Source organism: the organism of the source record quoted next, unplaced genomic scaffold (genome assembly GCF_019419815.1).
Source record: "Pyrus x bretschneideri cultivar Hongxiangsu unplaced genomic scaffold, Pyrus_bretschneideri_v1 Contig50, whole genome shotgun sequence".
Classification (NCBI taxonomy): Eukaryota; Viridiplantae; Streptophyta; class Magnoliopsida; order Rosales; family Rosaceae; genus Pyrus; species Pyrus x bretschneideri.
The window spans coordinates 215,862-235,856 of record NW_025999788.1 but is presented as its reverse complement, the minus strand read 5'-3'; the positions used below and the strand labels follow the sequence as shown (position 1 = coordinate 235,856).

At 37.8% G+C, this 19,995-nt stretch overlaps 1 protein-coding gene across 1 annotated transcript; it reads left to right on the top strand.

Annotated features, from left to right (window-relative positions):
* The first annotated feature begins 1,222 nt into the window (after positions 1-1,222).
* LOC103953298 (nuclear-pore anchor) lies at positions 1,223-19,722 on the top strand. The gene is given in 51 exon segments (XM_048569883.1): positions 1,223-1,676; positions 1,912-2,058; positions 2,159-2,257; positions 2,447-2,575; positions 2,756-2,848; positions 2,945-3,010; positions 3,235-3,324; positions 3,414-3,491; positions 3,804-3,913; positions 4,004-4,124; positions 4,234-4,326; positions 4,671-4,697; positions 4,699-4,720; positions 5,444-5,547; positions 5,622-5,690; positions 6,333-6,473; positions 6,583-6,687; positions 6,813-6,869; positions 6,871-6,927; positions 7,074-7,152; positions 7,414-7,457; positions 10,147-10,220; positions 10,664-10,766; positions 10,924-11,058; positions 11,134-11,274; positions 11,379-11,432; positions 11,652-11,831; positions 11,995-12,042; positions 12,193-12,243; positions 12,506-12,589; positions 12,667-12,741; positions 12,830-13,014; positions 13,091-13,193; positions 13,741-13,857; positions 13,949-14,041; positions 14,327-14,482; positions 14,576-14,629; positions 14,942-15,052; positions 15,345-15,422; positions 15,527-15,676; positions 15,763-15,834; positions 16,244-16,399; positions 16,505-16,558; positions 16,730-16,789; positions 16,791-16,816; positions 16,818-16,858; positions 16,947-17,014; positions 17,097-17,225; positions 17,392-17,496; positions 17,662-17,839; positions 17,970-19,722. Coding segments are annotated over 51 exon segments (6,303 nt in total). The 5' UTR covers positions 1,223-1,370; the 3' UTR covers positions 19,355-19,722.
* The last annotated feature ends 273 nt before the right edge of the window (positions 19,723-19,995 follow it).

Genomic DNA, 19,995 nt, shown 5'->3' with positions numbered 1-19,995 from the left:
TTGCCAATTTATAACAAAAAGACAGGAATACAAATTCCTTATCAAGCTAGAAGCAAACAAAATGTACACCTACTATTCCTGTAAACAAAGGAGCTCCATCCCGGGGAGTGGAATTTCTCATATACAATAACGAGAAACATAAACAAGCTACGAGATGCGTACATAAATTTTAGTTAAAGGAAAGAATATAAAAGGAAGTAATTAAATTCTTATTCTTTGAAAGTGTATCTCCAACGCACCAATTAAAATAAAATACCTCCGAGGTCATCATTTCTCGGTTGCAAATAAAGAGATCATGCTTATGCAGCTTGGACCGGTGTTCTCAAAGTTTAACTTTTCCTTTGATTGGAGGTGCAAAACCCCCAAGGCCTGCTACTATTCTTATGGCAGAGGCAGAAGCTCTTTCCCCTTACATGAAGGGAGCTACGTGCCAATTTAACATGCGCTTAGGGCCACGTTTAAGAATGCATATGCAAGCGGAATCAATGTTTGATATATGCTTAGTTAGTCGAGGAGTGCTACAAAAAAATCCTGATTAAAGACACATAAATTGTCATATACTCATTTAAAATCCTGATTAAACCATTGCTTGAATTTGTAAAGGATTTTTAAAATCTTTTAAAATTTTATTTGAATAAAAATAAGGGAGTTTTAATGAAACACTTCTGGTACTGTTCATTTCAACGAAAAATCTTGATTAAAGACACATAAATTGTCATATACTCATTTAAAATCCTGATTAAACCATTGCTTGATTAAAGACACATAAATTGTCATATACACATAAATTGGTACTGTTCATTTCAACGAAAAAGGACAATTTTACTCTAAAAAGTTACTCCTACTATTCACTTACAACACTTTTTTGTCATTTTGATTAAAACTCAAAATTTTCAAGCCATTTTCATTAGTTTTTTCTTAAAAATAATAAAACGAGAACAAAATCGTAATTGTATTTACGCATATCCGGAAAAACAAAAAATCAAACTCTATGTTGGGCCTGCCCGAAATATAATGACAGATTTTGATGGGCTGAGGAGGGTCTACAATAAGCCCGGGTCTCCTTCTCCAATAAGATCCAGCAGAACTAGCCCAGCTCCCGGTCCAATAACGGAAACAAACCAGGGTCCGAGGAGGGCCTACAGAAAAAACCCGAACCGCCGCATATTTCCAGTGCGCTCTCTCTCTCTCTCTCTCTCCCTTCCTCTCCTTCCCTTCCCTTCGAATCAATTCCGTCGTCACTTTCCCACTCTCTCTCAATCTCTCCTCCCATTTGTCATCTTCTCTGCATTTTCCCATGAACTCTGATCGATCGTTCTAAAAGTAGGGCACAACACAAAACCCCAACCCCTACCTGATACTCGGAAACGATGCCGCTCTTCGTCTCCGACGAGGACTTCTCCCGCCACGGCAACGACGCCGTCTGGGTGGCGGACAAGGCCGACGCCTATATTCGGGACCTGTACAAGGAGCTTGAGACTGTCAGGGCCCAGAACGACGCCGCTTCCATCACGGCCGAACAGACCTGCTCCCTCTTCGAGCAGAAGTACCTTTCCATCGCCGACGAATTCTCCAAGCTCGAGTCTGAATACGCGCAGCTTCAGTCCTCCCTCGACAGCCGCCTCTCCGAGGTCGCCGAGCTCCAGTCGCAGAAGCAGCAGCTCCATCTCCAATCCGTACGAAGCTCGATATTGCTTTAATTTCTGTGTTCGTTCTGTTGCTTTCTGTTTTAGAGTTTGCATAATCAAATGCTTCTGTTTGTTAGTGTTTTTGAGGAGGTTGTTATAGTTATAGCTATAGCCTACAATTCTATGCTTGTTTGGTTTTAGTTTTTTTCGATTTTTTGTACGTATGAATATATTTTGATCTTGGTGTATTGATGCGTTCGCTCGTGCGTTGCTGTGTGTGCAGATTGGGAAGGATGGGGAGATAGAGAGGATTAAGGCGGAGGTGTTGGAATTGCACAAATCGAAGAGGCAGTTGATAGAGTTGGTGGAGCAAAAGGACTTGGAGATTAGTGAAAATAATGCCACCATCAAGTCCTATATCGACAGGATTGTAAGATTTCTTGCATTGTCCTATTTAGCATTTCCTGAGGTGAAACCATATCCGCCATACATTTAGTGACATTTTCGCCTCCTCTTTGTTGATTCTGAAGGTATTATCTTCTGACAATGCCGCTCAAAGGGAGGCCCGTTTGAGCGAAGCGGAGGCAGAATTAGCACGTACCAAGGCTGCATGTACTCGTCTATCACAGGTCAGTCCAAGTAAAATTTATTTATAGTTCACGTCAAGAAATGAAACTTATTTTTAGTTCACTATTCCACTATCTCTTATGCTGCTACATTTTAGTTAGATAGTTGCTCGCCATTGGAAAATAATGTTATCTTTCAACATCTTCTGGAGCTGTAAATGTGTTTACCGTGCCAAATCTTATAATTTACAGGAGAAGGAACTTATTGAGAGGCATAATGTCTGGCTTAATGATGAGTTAACAGAGAAAGTTAACAGTCTCGTTCGGCTGCGTAGAACGCATGCTGATGTTGAGGCTGATTTGTCTTCTAAACTTGCAGATGTAAGTGTAATTTTCATTATGAAAATAGATTCTCTATGTTTTATGTGGGCATCTATAAAGCATGATGTTGAGGCAGATTTGTCTGACATGGAACATAGCATTTGTCTGTGTAAGCATGCCTGTAAAGTATACACATACATCTATGTATTTATTTCTTTGCTTGATTTTTAACATTTCCAGGTTGAGAGACAATTCAATGATTGCTCTAGCTCTTTAAAATGGAACAAGCAAAGAGTGAGGGAATTAGGCGACAGGCTGACGTCTTTACAGGAGGTGGGGATATATTCCTTTTGGTGTTCTAAAATATGTTTTGTGTGGTTCATCAGTTATGTCTGAACTGACATGTTCATACTTATTTCACACTTATAGGAGCTCCACTCATCTAAAGATGCTGCTGCAGCCAATGAAGAGCGATTAACTGCTGAGCTCTCAACAGTGAGTTCCTTGAAATAGCTTTTATATTAAAATTTATTTTATTTAGCCATATGTTCGACTGGAGTCGTTGTGAATTGAGTTTTATAGGTTATTAGTTAATAAAGTACTAGTACCTTGCTTTCTGCTGTGAGAATGTGGAGGATTAGTTAGTTCTATCACAATGGTTGGCTTCTTTAATTACTTATTTTGGTTATATTTAATGTGAAAATTTGTTGTTTTTGCAGTTAAATAAGCTTGTTGAACTATACAAAGAAAGTTCTGAGGAATGGTCCAAAAAGGCAGGAGACCTTGAAGGTGCGATCAAGGCTCTGGAGGTGATAATTTCTTGGTTAATCTCGTTTGTCTTTATTTTATTTTTTATTTGGAGTTTCTGTATTATAATTTTCTGTGTGCTATCATGTAGACACATTTGAATCAAGCGGAAAATGATTACAAGGAAAGACTTGAAAGAGCTGAGACTGCAAGAAATCAACTTGAGAAGGTATCTGCGTTTCTTCCCCTATTCCCATTGATGCAAGGGGTAATTTTATTTTATTTTTTTTTAAATTTTCATGAGCATGGTTATTCTGCAATCTTTTTTGGGTATGATGATTTGAGATGGGATATTGCTGGTAATTGTATTTTTTCGTTTGTTATAATGTTGTTGGCTCTGTTTATTTTCTCTGGACCTCCAGACAATAAGGTGTCTGAGTTTCATTTTCATTACGATGTTTATTTTTTTTTCCGTTAGTAAAGGCAGTGCGTAACAATGTTTCACTGTATTTTTTTGCCCCTTGGGTTATGATGATTATAGGAAGCTGCAGATCTTAAAGTGAAACTTGAAAAATGTGAAGCAGAAATCGAAGCTAGCAGGAAATCAACTGAGCTTAATCTTCTTCCACTCAGTAGTTTTAGTACCGAGGCGTACGTTTGAAGAATTTTTGGTTTGGAGCTCTTATAAGACTGTACTGATACGCATGTATCTTTTTGTCTGAAATGATTTTTTTGTTGCAGATGGATGAATTCATTTGAATCTACCGACATTATTGAGGCTGATCAAGCGGTTGTCCCAAGGATTCCTGCTGGTGTTTCAGGAACAGCATTAGCAGCTTCACTTCTGCGGGATGGCTGGAGTGTGAGTAGTTATTTCAATATACTGCAAGTCATATTTTGTCATCTCTTCAGTTTATTGTTTGTGGTTTTTTTCTTGCCTTTTCTACTGAATGCCTCCCCTCCTTATATAGCTTGCAAAAATGTATGCTAAGTACCAAGAGGCCGTTGATGCCTTTCGTCATGAGCAGTTGGGAAGGAAGGAATCTGAGGCAGTCTTGCAACGGGTATGATCTATATTGTGATTTATAATACGTCCTCTTTTGGGAATGAACATTACTCAAGATCATGCCTCGGTTTGTTGAACTTTCGTAAAATTGTGGGACTTGTGTTTGCATATAGGCTTTTTTTTTTCCCGATAAAACCTTTTTATCAAATTATTAATATGTCCTCTCTTTAGGAGTGGACAATACTCAATATAGTGCCTGTGTTTGTTGAACTTGCATAACATTGTGGGACTTGTGTTTGCATACAGACTTTTTTTTCCTGATAAAACCTTTGTATCAAATTATTAACCTAAGTTTTTATGTGTTAGGCTGATTTACTTCTGTGTTGACTCCAATTATTGCAGGTTCTATATGAATTAGAGGAGAAAGCAGGAAGTCATTTTTGATGAAAGAGGTATATTCTTATATATATATATATATATATATATATATTCTTATATTGGAAGCAGTCATGTTTTACTATTGATAGAAATGACCATTTTTCGTGATTTGTGAATAAGGATTAAGTGAATTAATACTTACTCTGCATCAGGAACTGAGACATTATATTCTATTGTTTGGCATTTTATGTGTTTGAGAAGTCTATTGCATGCTAGGATGAGGACCAATGATGTTAATAGCATCTGTAGGGAATGAAAGTAAATTATCGAAATGTTTTACATGGTATATGAATAGGCGTTCCCCTGAATTACTAAAGAGTCCAAATAGTGATGCTTTAGTTCTAAACAGCCATTATAAAAAACAGACATTTGTTGCCTCCCTGAGCAGGATTGTACATCTCAATTTCAACATGACACTGTTTGCTGTCATTTAGGTTCTTCACAGTTAGGCTATATAAGAAAGAGTTAGACTTCTGGTTTATGGGTTTGGCACCTCATCTAGTTGTTTCTGGGCAATTTCTACTGCTGCGTAATTTTTTCATATAAATATCCACGTTTAGGCTAACAAAAGCAAAAAAAAGATCTATTATTTTTACTTCTGATTGACCATATGATTGAACCATGTGTTTATTATTAAAAATATAATAATTATTTGGTGAGTGGACAAGGTAAACTTGTTGCTTGCAACTTACAGCATACTATTTGTTGCACTGAAATTACTGTTGTCATCTATGTAGATGAACATGAGAGAATGGTTGAGGCATATTCTATGATCAACCAGAAATTGCAGAACTCGATTTCTGAACAGGCAAACTTGGAGAAGACCATCCAGGAGTTAAAGGTTTTTGACGTTATCCTGATTTTTGTACATACTTCATTTTTGTCTATCATATATACTTATGCATTTTTTTCCAGGCTGAGGTAAGGAGGCATGAGCGTGACTACATGTTTGCACGAAAAGAGATTGCTGATCTCCAGCGAGAGGTAATAGAAAAGTGCAGATTGATAATAAGATGCATGTATCGTTTGCTTGACTATTCTTTAATAAATTCTTGATTTTGGCAAGTGGCAATGTTATGTAACCTTCATTTGTTCAACATACCAGTGCTAAAAATACTCCATACAGGTCATCATCCTCATTTCACTGTCTAATCAGACCTTTAAGTGGATCATGGTAACACATTACGCACTAACATTAATTCGTATCACACCGTATCCATATCCGTATCTGTATTTATGCTTCATAGGTATGACAAGATAGTTCACTATATTAATCAAATATCCATTTCTATATTTCAAGATCATATGCTATTTATTCGTGCTATTATTTGCCTCTAGAATTATATCATTTGCTATTAATAATACATGTCTTACACATGCATCAATATTCTATTGTACTACATCGAGTGCTTGTATACATTTTGCCTGACTACACTGCATGATGTTTTACAAGATAACCTTTTGCCATAGTTTGTAGTGTCCTATAGTCTTTCAATATTTATTCAAAAAATACTCCCGCTAATTGCAAAAATGTGCAAGCTTTATTGGTCACTATGAGTTTAAATTTTTGGTCCCATTTGTTTTATGCCATTATTTTATTATCTTGTGTTCTACGATAACATGTAGGTGACAATCCTTCTGAAGGAATGCCGTGATATACAGCTTCGTGGGACATCATCTGGTCATGATAGTCATGACTATGATACTGTTGCCGTTGTTGAGATGAACACTGAATCTGATGCCGAGAGAGTGATATCTGAACATCTGGTAAGCTTGATGCGCATTTTCTTTAATATGACACTTAAAACATATGCTTTTTCTTTTTTGTGTATGGCTGATTGTATCAAATTTCTTTTGGGTTTAACAATGCAAACAGTTGACCTTCAAGGACATAAATGGACTAGTTGATCAGAATGTGCAGCTTAGGAGCCTTGTTCGGAATCTTTCTGACCAGCTTGAAAATAGGGAAATGGAGTTCAAGGTTGGTGTGAGTTTCAAATTTCAATGTTTGTCAGTATGGAACTTGTTTCTTTAACTTAGTAGTTAGTACTAGCACCTTTGCTTGTGAAAACTATTTGATAAGCTGATGCGAATCTTGAACTACAGGAGAATTTTGAAATGGAGATCAAGAAGCACACTGATGAAGCTGCCTCTAGAGTTGCAGGCAGTGTTACAAAGAGCTGAAGAGCAAGGGCGCATGATTGAATCCCTTCACACCTCTGTAAGCTCTTCTTAAGCCTTCTGAGTAGCTAGGGCGCACATATTTGTTATTTGTACTATATTTCTTTTTTCCTTTTTGTGATGGCAATCACATACTGGTGATGAAACGATTGCCCTGACTCTTGCATCTTCATAATTTCTACTTAGGTTGCAATGTACAAAAGGCTATATGAAGAGGAGCATAAACTTCATTCTTCTAGTCCTTGTATAGAAGAGGCTGCTCCAGGTCTGCCTCTACGCAAACTATATATTTGAAAAAAAGTCTAAAGATCAAAGGAAGTACAATTCATAAATATGCTGTCTCTTTCTCTCTCTACATATTATATACACACACATGTATGATATAGACCTCTACAAAAGCTGTGACTATCTTCAGATTTGCTAGTAGATGGAGTAGTATTGTAGATTGAGAGGTCTTAACATATTTTGCTTCAATGCAAGAAAAAGAAAAGGTACTGTGGTACAACTTACTTATTGTTTTTTGCAGAAGAAAGAAGAACTGGCGTCAAGCTTCTTTTTGAGAGTTCTCAGGTATTGTGATCATTGGACATTATATAAGGAAGTGCATGTTTGGAATTGTTGTTACTAGGTAGTGTTAACTACATTGAAATATTTGAGAATCAAAGAAAATGGAGAAGAAAGAGTAACTGAGAAAGATGAACTAGAGAGAATTTAGAGAGAGAAATATGAGACTTTTTATATTGACTTCAAAGAATGAAGATTAAACACTCTGTTTTTATACTAGAAAGCCTAATAACTCTAACCAAATACTAACAAACTTGCTAACTGTATTGCTGACTTGTACCCTTATTACTCCCCCCCAATCTCAACTGGGGAAACCCAGTTTGAGATTGGAAGAATTGAGACATGGTAGCGCTGAAAGTGTAGACTTAGGAAAACCACCATTGGATTGATACCCAAACGTCTGTCCATATGTAGCACTTTGACTAGAGTCACCACTTTGGATTAGCCTGCTGCAAACAAGAAAGCACCATATCGTCATCCTTAGTTTCTTCACACAACCATACGACAGAGAGTAAGTGCATAGGCAATTAAGAACCGCACATAGGCAAATAAAGACTGCAAGAGCTAGACTTTTGCTAAGACAAGTAGCTCCGCATCCTTGTCTTCGTTGCAGGAAAAATCCCACCTTTCGAGCTCGGAAGGAGCTGCAATGAATATCAATTTATGTGCCTTGTCCATTCCCACCCTTGAGTGGCCATAGGCAGACACCCATCTCAATAGAGACCAATTGCATTTGAACCCACATGACGTTGCATGAAGGAAGATGAGCCTAACTGCAACTTTTCCTAGTGACTTAAACTCGGTGAGGCGTGTTACCCACAAAGCCTATCATCTTATGCCAAAAAATACTCAACCTTATCGCTGAAGCTTCTAGCTTTCCCAAAGCCCTGAATCAAACAAGTGTACCCCATGACCACTTTGTAGCTGTTGACCAAAAGCCTATGTCTGTCAGTCCAAATTTCTTCCATTGCCTTACAGATAAAGACACCATGTATTCCTCTGCCTCTATCGGGAGTTTTACACAAGAACAACCTTCTATAAAGTAGTTGTAGCACACCCTCATGCCGGTATAACAACTTCTTATGGGATTACCTTTCGTGGGATTTACCGTCAACAATCTCATTCAACATTGGCTTAGGCCTTTAATATTTACAAAAACAGAAAATTAACAAACTATATTGTGGCATCGGCCTTAACTATATCACCACAGGATCGCCCTTTGTGGATTTTACTAGAAACAACTTCTTTGAACAATGCATCGGCCTTCACAATTTCAACAACAGAAAATCAACATCTATGTAGGATTACCCTTCGTGGGATTTACCTACTCATAAAACGGGATTACCCTTCGTGGGATTTACCGTCAACAACTTCTTCCAACTTTATCTCTTCAAGAAACATACAACCGGACTTCTAGTAGATACATGCTACAACTAAGCTGGTTAGACTCTGAAATTATAGGCTGAGATAAGCTCCTGAACAATTCCTACCCAATGAAGAGACAGCAGAAATTCAAGGACTTACGGTACATAATCTTGAAACTAAGTCCCATTTAGAACAAATTATGATGGCAACAGCTGCATTATCAAAACCATGAGTAACTTCACCAGCAGGACAGCAAGAATCACCCAATTGAGAGTAAAATCCACAAACCATCAACAAAATACTTATTCTGACAGTACTGAACCCCAATATCAGAAAACAACATGAAACTCAGAAAAGATGATCGAAAATGAGATGAATTCATGCCTTAATTTGGATGAAAACAATTGATTGTCACATCCCAGAAGTAATCGCACTAAGAAATCATTCCAATTTTTCAAAGAATTCAGAGAAAGTGACTGGAAACATAACCTTCACAAAAATCTTGAGCTGTCATTTTGTCGAACATGTGGACTGCACAATTATTATTATTTTCTTTAACTTTCCTCCACACCAGAAAACCGAGCACTGATCAAAGTGGCAGAGATAGAGCTCAAAGAGTGATCTGCGAACTCCACCAAGAGGAAAGAAATAGACCCAAGAAACCAACAAATCACTCTTGACAATTCGGTCGAACATATAATGTGCAAGAATGCACTAGACAACTGCTTCCAATTCACCACTTCATCTTGAAACCCAGAGGAAAAACCCAGAAACAATTCAACTCTTGAAAAGCCCAGAAATAATTGAATTCTTGAAAAGTCGAAGACGATGAAGATCCGATCCAGATGATTTAGAGCCTCGAAAGTAGTCAATATCTCATTGCATCAACAGAACGAACCCATAACCACAAAGTAGAAGAAATAGAGAATTGAACTATGAATACGGAAGCATAAACGATCAAATACGCAGAAACGATAGAAAGTAATGAAAAAAAAATAAAAATGAGAGGAGGAATCGACCACCAAGATCCATGGCGTGAGCCTTGGTGGCTCTGATACCATGTTAACTACATTGAAATATTTGAGAATCGAATAAAATGGAGGAGTAACTGAGAAAGATGAACTAGAGAGACTTTAGAGAGAAATATGTAGATTTGTATATTGACTTCAAAGAATGAAGAGTACACACTGTTTTTATACTAGAAAGCCTAACAACTCTAAGCAAATACTAACAAACTTGCTAACTGTATGCTAACTGTATTGCTGACTTGTACCCTTAATATGTAATTTGTACTGCCATAAGATATGATAGAAAATATGAACTAATGTAGGAAGCTACAAGAAAGGCCCAAGACCAGACGGCAGAACGAGTGAAATGTCTGGAGGAAGATCTGGCAAGTACCAGGTAAACAAAGTTGTTAACTGTCCCTCCTCAGAGATCTTTTATTGTATTCTTAAGTATGCTTTTCGTACTTAAACGTCTCTTGGTATTTATCTAGACTTTTGACCTCTTGTCAAAATTTTGAATAGTTAGTTATTATTGTGATAATCTTGGTGCCTACTATTATTTTGATTTGTTACAATAGTCGAGTGGATCAGCCTCGAGATCTACGAAGCCAAGCGGTGCCTTCGTATGGTCAACGAGCTGGATGAAGCTCGACGGGAGTTGATGGCTGCTTTTCGGCAAGCGCAACAATTCTTTCCCAATATAATCCATCTTTTTTGGGTTTATTGGTTTAGTAAAAGTTTCTGCAATGCAGTTTTGCTCTCCTTTTTGGTTAGTTTGTTATACTGTCAACCTCATGTATTTAGTTGCCTATTCAATAACACTTTGGTTTTTATGGTCAGGAGTGAGATCATATCATTGCGGTCAGAGCGTGACAAGTTGGCTTTGGAAGCAAATTTTTCTCGAGAGAGACTTGAGAGCTTTATGAAAGAATTTGAGCATCAGGTGATCTTTTTGTTAGAATGTGTTGTCAAATATCTCTCTCTGCCCATGGCTCATTTTTTTTAAGTTTTAATATTGGTGCGGTGTGATATGAGTCATATAACCAATATATGTTCAAGTGTTAATTTATGTTTTCTTGTTTGTAATGCATAAATATCAGAGAAATGAAACAAATGGTGTTTTAGCAAGAAACGTTGAGTTCTCTCAGTTGATAGTTGACTACCAACGAAAGCTGCGTGAAAGTTCTGAATCCGTTCAAACTGCTGAGGAGCGTACTAGGAAGTTGACTATGGAGGTGACGCTTATTGTCTTAGTTTACGAAGCTTGGTCACTTTTGAAAGTTCTCACTTTACATCTTGTATCAATACAGGTGTCTGTTTTGAAGCATGAAAAGGAAATGTTGGAACATGCTGAGAAGCGTGCTTGTGACGAAGTTCGTAGTTTGTCGGAAAGGGTCCATAGACTGCAGGCCAGCTTGGATACTATTCAGAGTGCCGAGGAAATTCGTGAGGTAGCTCATCTCACTTTGTTCTTTTTAAGTTAATTTTAATTGGATGTTTACGTTCATCCCTCACATCTCATTTCTGTATTTGATTTTCTATCGTGCAACTACAGGAGGCAAGAGCTGCTGAGAGGAGAAGACAAGAAGAGTATACGAAACAAATAGAGGTATGTACTCATAATGTTCCACCTCTAGCTCCATGTGTACACGTGATGCTTCAGATATTTTTTTTCTTCCGGTTTGATGGGGTGGTTGTCTATGGGTTTTTTCTCTTTGGGTTATACTGTTAATTTGATCCATGTGGAAGTGTTCAAATAGAAACCATACTTAATGTTAAGGTCTGTTTGTTTAAGGGCGTAAATATTACAATATGATTACATTTTCAGAGGGAGTGGGCTGATGTCAAGAAAGATCTACAAGAAGAGCGAAACAATGCCCGTACTCTCACACTTGACCGTGAGCAGTCCGTACAAAATGCTATGAGACAAGTTGAAGAAATGGGAAAAGAGTTGGCTAATGCTTTGCATGCTGTTGCATCTGCTGAGACTAGAGCTGCTGTAGCCGAGGTCCTTTTTCCCTTCATTTTCGTGTTCTATATATATAATCTCCACTATATGTTTGTAACCGCAATTTCAATTGGCTCACAGAATAAGCTCATGTATCATTGTTATCCCCATTCAATGTCTATGATTTACAAGATAAGATTTGAATTTTTTGTTGATAACACAGGCTAAGCTGACTGATCTGAACAAAAGGATTAAGTCCTCTGATGTTAAGGTATATTTTCTAATAAGTAGGTGTTCTTGTAATGTCTGAAGTTCGTCTGTGATATATGTCATATTCTTAACCTGCTTTGATTTTCCTTAATTTGGGACTGAAGTAATTCTGATATAGTTTTCCTCTGCATCTCTTTTTGTACTGATGCAGGTTGTTGATGTCGATGGTGGGAGAGGATCTTCGTCCTTGACTAGTGACGAGGTCAGTTCTGCCGTTTACCTGCCTATTTCTTGAATGTTGCTTACTTTTTCTTTGTTAATTGATGTTTCTGGGGTTGCCATTTCTAATATTATTCTGTTTTCTTTGTTACTGACATTGATATTTGACGATTTCCATAGACCCAACCTATGCATTTGTTTATTTTCATTTTGTTGACGGTGGTTGCTTTTTATTTTGGGAGATTGTACCATTCTTTTGTATTGAGTTTGAGTCATTTGATCCTGACATTGCCTTGGTTGATTAGGCTTTGGTGACATTGCGTGCTGCAAAGGAAGAGATTGAAAAGTTGAAAGAGGAAGTGCAAGCTAACATGGATCACATGCTACAGGTACTTACTGTTCCTTGACTTGCTTAATATCTTAAAGCCTACTGAAACTTATGATTTATCTCTATTTTAATTTACAGTATAAGAGCATAGCTCAGGTAAACGAAGATGCATTGAGGCAGATGGAATCTGCCCATGAAGACTTCAAGATTGAGGTACTACTCTCTGTATTTAGTTTCTGGATGAATTAGTACTTCAATGTCCATCAGTTTATACGGAATTATGATCCCAAATACTTTACAGGCTGAAAAACTAAAGAAATCGCTTGAAGTCGAACTTATTTCTCTAAGAGAGAGAGTATCTGAACTTGAACACGAGTGTAGTTTGAATTCTCAAGAAGTTGCTTCAGCGGCTGCAGGAAAGGAAGAAGCTCTTTCTTCCACTCTATCAGAAATTACGAGTTTAAAGGAAGAAACCTTAACTAAAACGTGGGTTCCTCATATTTTTCATTACGTCATGAATTTGATTATTCCATTTGGCATCTCATCTCTGTTTTATTTGTAGTTCCCAAATTGTGTCACTGGAGATTCAGATATCTGCTTTGAAAGAAGACTTGGAGAAAGAACGTCAGCGATCGCGTTCTGCTCAGGCCAATTATGAAAGACAGGTTAATCTGCATATGTTTGCTTTTTCTTGTATAATTAGGGGTCAAGTGATTTGTTGCTTTTCAATTAGAAAAATGGTTTATAAACTTATCCAAACTGGGACCATTGATGCTCATTGATTAAACTGTTCCAATGGGCCTGTCCTGTCAAGGTTTGAAATGTTGGGGGTTTCTTGACAGCAGTTTTTTTTCAAGTCTTTTACTCTATAGGGTTGTGGTTTGATAGTGGGTTTTCAGGTGGTTTTTTCTCGTTTACTTGTGTTGCTTGTCAGAATTGAATTTTAAGGCTGTGATCGAGTCCAATCAGCTGAATATTTCTAATGAATATGTAATTAACTGTTGTTTAAGAAGTTGTACATGCTCTTGTAAATTAGTCGTCAAAGGCTCTGATACCCCCAATTTATCCCAATAAAAGGATGTCAGCAATTATTACTATAATCTTCCTTCAGTAGCTGTTGAGCACCTGAGATTGACATGTTTTACATATTGTTTCACCCTCATATACATTTTATTCACTGATGGCTAAGGAATGATTCTTTATCTCGTTCAGGTTATCCTCCAGTCGGAGACAATACAGGAGTTGACCAAGACATCGCAAGATTTGGCTATGCTCCAGGAAAAAATGTCAGAGTTACGCAAATTGGCTGATGCACTCAAGGGCGAAAATGTAACTTTACTCTCTCATGGGAATTGTCAGTTTGCCATAAGTCTTGTTTGGTTGTGTTATGCAAGCTGATTTTGTTTTATTTTACTTACAGAATGAACTCAAGTCTAAGTGGGAATTTGAGAAGGCAATATTAGAAGAATCAAAAAATGTTGCCGAGAAGAAGTACATTGAAATCAACGAACAGGTTATTGCAGTGCATTTTGTCATGATTTGCAGACTGTCCTCTTTTTCTATCAGTTTTACGTCAATATCTTGAGGTCGAGTAAATTGCTGTTAATAATCTGTACAAGTCAAGTTTGTTGAAACCTAGTCCTGTATTTGATAACCAATTTTAGGACTTGATACGGAAGATGAAATTTTGTGACTGAATCTTGCATTTAGCACATCTTATTGGAATTCTGTTCCATATTTGAATTTTTCTTTTTTCATATTCCCTTGTCTTCTTCTGAAGCTCCTACTTTGTTTGCAGAACAAAATCCTGCACAGTCAACTTGAGGCTTTGCACATTCAACTAACTGAAAGAGATCGTGGTTCAGTTGGAACTTCTGCAAGCACTGGTCCAGATATTTCAGGTGATGCTGGTTTACAAAATGTGATAAGTTATCTTCGACGGACAAAAGAAATTGTAAGTTCTTTTGCTGTTATCAATGTTCTCTCTTAACAGGCAGAGACTTATATATAGTATAATTTGATATTATTATTGTTTTCAACTTGACAGGCGGAGACAGAGATTTCCTTATTGAAACAAGAAAAGCTTCGATTACAATCACAAGTGGGTTTGTAAAAGGCGTTTTCTTTTTGCTTATCCGCCATTATTTGTTATTTTACAAATGGAAAAATGAGGTTGTGATTGAACTTTAACTCTTGACATGAAAAAAGCCTTGTCATGTTGCAGTGTTTTCCTATAAATTTTCTGACTAGGAGGTCTCTTTGTTTTTGTTCCTATCATTTGATGGTACCAGTGTGCTCTTGCATTTATCCTGAGGATGTTTGTCTGTTGTGATTTTTGTATTTCTGTGTTATCATGGTTATTTCATCTGTCCTTGGTTGAATTCATGCATTCATTTTATATTTGCTTTTGTAGCTTGAGAGTGCTCTCAAGGCTTCAGAAACAGCCCAGTCATCACTTCATGCCGAGCGCACTAATTCAAGATCATTGTTCACCGAGGAGGAAATGAAATCCTTGCAACTACAGGTTAGTTTCTTTTCATTGTGTTCTATTGTTCTCAAATTCCAGAGGTATATTATACTTCTTAGCTGTTATTCCTTGATCTCTTTCCATTATTTTGTTGTAATATGGTGTTTCTCAAACTACATGTGCAGTGTCAGTATATTCCACTCAAGTATTTAACCTTTTGTTTATTTGACACTGAACTCTATTCTGTGTTTCTGTGGACATTGTACAGCAGACTATTTTGAGATTATATCCCAATACCTATTATTTTCCCCTTCTAACTTTATGCTGTCATGATGAAATGTCTTTGCAGGTTAGAGAAATGAACTTACTTCGTGAAAGCAATATCCAACTCAGAGAAGAAAACAAGCACAATTTTGAGGAATGCCAGGTATTTCAAATTTTTACTGGAAAGGATTCCCTCCGTGTAGATAATTGTTCTTCGTCCATGTAAACATGACTCATTATATATATATACCTTTTTTTTTCTTTCAGAAATTCCGTGAAATATCACAAAAAGCTAGAGCCGAGACTGAGAACCTAGAGAGATGGCTACAGGAGAGGCAGATTGAGTTGGAAGCCTGTAAGAAAGAAATTGAAATGCAAAAGACAGAGAAAGAACACTCAGAACAGAGGGTTCGTGAGGTATTGATCTCGGAACTGCAGATAAAAGTACAAATGAGCTTATTGATGAATATATTCAATATTCTAATGTACTCTCTTTCTTGAAGTTACTTGAAAGGTATAGAAATATTGATGTTCAAGATTATGATCGCGCAAAGGATGATGTTTGTCAGTTGCAGGTAGGCTGACACCTTTATAAGCATATTAATTGCTTTAAGCTTGCTTTCTGCTGTTAGTTATTATATCTTTGCCTCTTAGTTGAGATATACTGACGTGTTATTGCTGATATGTGTGAATCCTTGTCCACATTAAAAAGATGTTGAAAAACATTACAAATGATGATAGTATTTTAATCCTCGATGCTTTATCAGTGGTTACGTAACTTATGTTATGCATGCAGTAAACTTTTTTTTGGTTTACTTTACAATTTGATTATCTGTACAAACTAAGGTGTGCTTATAAGTGCATTTGTATCTTACTTTGTTTCAGTTCCCTTCAAATATAAAATACTTAATGTGATTTCTTGTGCTTTATTTTGTCATTGTTATTGTATGCTTCTTTATTTAATTTTAATTTTTATGTTCTTAGAAAAAATTGGAGGAGAAGGATTCTGAAATACTAGAAGTCAAGAAACTTCTTTCAGAAAAGATGGAGACTGTATCATGTTTGGAGCGAGATATTGCTAACTGCAGATTGGAACTGACTGAGATGGAGAAGAGAATGAGTGATGCTTTGCAAGCTGAGGTACACCTTAATTTCTGTATTCTAAGATCAGATTTGTAGAAGTGCTTATCATTGGATTTCTTATACGATTCTCTTGTATAACCTTCTTATGGCTGACATGCACAGGCAAGTCTAAAATCAGAAATCGAGAAGCATAGGAAGATGGCCACTCAGTATAAGGTTTTTTTTTAAAATTTCATGTCCTTTATAATGAACAATTATTACTTGAAATTAAATGCATATATTATTTCTAATCCTCTCTTGACTAGTTTTTGACATTTAAGTGTTGTGTTATAAGGTGAAAACTTTTCTTATTTGTTGGTTGGTGATTAACCATTCATCAATCTGCAGAGGAGGCTCGAAATGTTCTCAAGAGAAAAAGAGACCGTTTCAAAAGAAAAGGAGACACTAGTCCAAGGAAAAGGAGGAACTGAGCAAGAGAATCAGCTCTTTCTAGACAGCTGGAGGAAGTCAAATTAGGTATGTTTAAACCATCCATCAGTCCTTTTCCATTCAGTTGTAAAATAATCCACTCATTATCTGTTTGTGTTATCGGACTGTCTTACAGTGAAACGAGCATCAGTAGATACTACCGGGGTGCAAGCAATTAGGGAAGAGAAAGACCAGAAAATTCAGGTTCAACTTGATGGTCATTTTTGTTTTTTCTCTCTCTTTGATCTCTTTAGCAAGTTGTGACTCGTTTACTATGCTCGCTCAGCTTCTGGAAAAGCATTTGGAGAGGCAAAGAGAGGAGCTGAGAAAGGAGAAGGATGAAAATCGGATGGAGAAAGCAATGCGCAAGAAGATGGAGAAGGCTGTAACGGATTCCTATAATAATGTTGACCAGGTTTTCTATCTGTCCATTGTTGTAAATTCCATGTCAGTTAATACATTCTACCCATACATCCTAGGCTTTACTTCTGAAATTCAGGTGGACGTGTTCTTAGTACTTCAATTTCAATATGAATATATGCTGCATTACAAAGTGATGCATGTGATATTTTTTGCTTTAGGACAAGTCGAACTTCATGAATGAACTCGAGAAGCATAAGCAGGCTCTGAAGCAGCTTTCAGATGAACTTGAAAAGCTGAAACATGCAAAAGACAGTCTTCCTCAGGTTTGATTGTTATTTATCAAACTGGAAAGCAGATTCCTTTCACTCACCTTATGAATATCTATATTCTAACTTGTTGTACGTACTTTGTTCATCATATTTCAAAACCGTGTTTATACTTGCTGTTTCACCTGGGTTTGTTTTAATAGTATATTCCATGTATCTTAGGGTACCTCAATTGTTCAACTGCTTTCGGGAACCATACTGGATGGTCTTGCTGCTGCCTACGGTTTAGCTGTCGAAAATTTCGAAAAGACAGCACATTCAGTTCACAGTGAGTTTGGAGCTCACGGTGTTCTTGCAAACACTCCTCCAGTTGCAGATACTTCATTACCGGCTACCTCTGGTACTTTTGTTAAGCAATTCTTTTTATACTGAGGATTGGTTTATTCATTTTTCATTCCCATCCTTCATTTTGTAAATGCTGCTATTTCTTTATTCATGAGTAAATTCGTTAACTTTGTGTGCCAATGCAGGTACCGCTCAAGCACTCACGGTTGTGTCTTCAACGAGTCCTGCAAGGGGCTTAGTATCCAAAGCAACTGAAGAGAGGGGCTTAGCATCCACAGCCACTGAAGAAAGCGCAAAGAGAATCACTTTACCCCAAGGCAATGTCGAAACCCGTAAACAAGGAAGGAGATTGGTTAGGCCCCGGCTTGTAAGACCTGAAGAACAACAAGGTGATGTAGAGATGTCAGAGATGGAAGGGACCCGCAATGGGGGCAAACAAGCACCATCGAATGAAATGGAAGTTCAAGGCAATGCTACTTTGCCACAACAGCTGCTTCGGAAACGTCTTGCTTCTTCATCTACTTTTGAGTCCCGTGAGGAATCAAATAACCAAGGGGAAATTTGTCCTGAGGTGGCAGCACCTGTTTCAAAGAAGGCCAAAGGTTTAGATTCTCTACAAGGGACTGAAGGGCAGCCATCTGCTATTTCAGAAAATCTTGGGAGTGTTCCAGTCAAAGATGAACCTTTAGACGTTGCTGTTGATTTGCCGCAAAGTTCAAACGAGGAAGCTGCTGTTGATGCCGAGAAAGAAGAAACTGAGACTGCTGGGGAGAAGGTTGAAGAGCCAAATGAAGGACAGTTTGATGGTTTGAGTCAAGTTGAATCACAGAAGGATAGTGATTTAGCGGAGAATGTGGATGGATCAGATGGAAAAGATCTACCACTGCACGATGGAGCCAAAGATCAGGTTGAGCTGGAGCAACAGTCCAGTGATTTTGGAGGAGACCGAGAAGAGGGAGAGCTGGTCCCTGATATTTCTGAGCTTGAAGGTGGTGATGCGATGGGCAGTCCTGAAATAGGGGAAGTTCAACCTGAACCTGTAACAACTCCCGAGGCTTCCCCAGCTAGGGGGGATGATTATGGTGTTGCTGCTGGTTCTGTTGTGGATATCGGTGAGGTTAATTCTCCAGAGGTTCTTAATGATGAGAAAAATGATGACATTGATGCAACTGAAGAAGCTGCTGATGGTTCCGATAAGTCAATTGATGGTAATGACCATACTGTGACGGAGACTGACCAGGCTGCCGAAGCTACCTCAGTAATCGTAGATACCACTTCAACAAGTACTACAGCAGAAGTAAGCGTTTCAAAACAAGCTAGTCCCAGTGTTACTGCAGAAGAGGTGAGACAGGTGTCTCCTGTGACTATTCCGTCAACTACCATAAATTTAACAACACGAGCTCGGGAGAATGCACGCCGAAGACAACAGGCCAGAGGGCTCTCTACTACACCAAGCACAGGTCGTGGAGGACCTGTCGGAAGACAAACCGGAAGATCTGGACGTGGACCTCCTGGACGTGGGCGTGGGCGCGGACATTCTCGTGGGTGAACATCAGGCAATCAAGGTTGAGACCAAAATTTATATATCCCCCATACTGCCATTGAAATGAGCATAAGGGGATTGTCTCTATTTTACATCTATTTTACATCCATTTTGTAGTTGAACGTGTTGTCGCGATTTACAGTGTCGCGAAAATCTCTAGGCGTTTTGAAGGACATGATTACCGCTCACTTTGCATGGTCACTGTCCGGTCCGTAGAATATGGATTTTGGAAAGAAGTTAGTTTGAGGATAAGTGTGTTGGTGCTCAGTGAGTCGAACGTAAATCCTTTTTTACTTCATGATGGAGATTGAGCACCTGCCTAATATTTTGCATCCAAAAAACTTTCGCGTGGTTTACTTTTTCGTTGCGGAATAAAAGACGCGAAATTGACCCTCTTTCGTTCGTGATATCAAATTTTCCGGCTATAATTAGTTTCGAACTTTCCGGTTACCTTTGCGCTTCACCAGAATGTATCCATTCCCGATTGACCTGCATATTTGGTTGAATCAGGCGAGAGGCCAATAATGCTAAAACAGAAAATGCGGGTAAGTTGTTGGGAGGCAAGATTCTAAAAGGCGCTAGTCGGGCCGGTGTTTAGCGTCAAGTCGGACTATGCAGATTTAAATAAATTTAATATTTCATGTAAATAAGTATTATACTTAAAATAT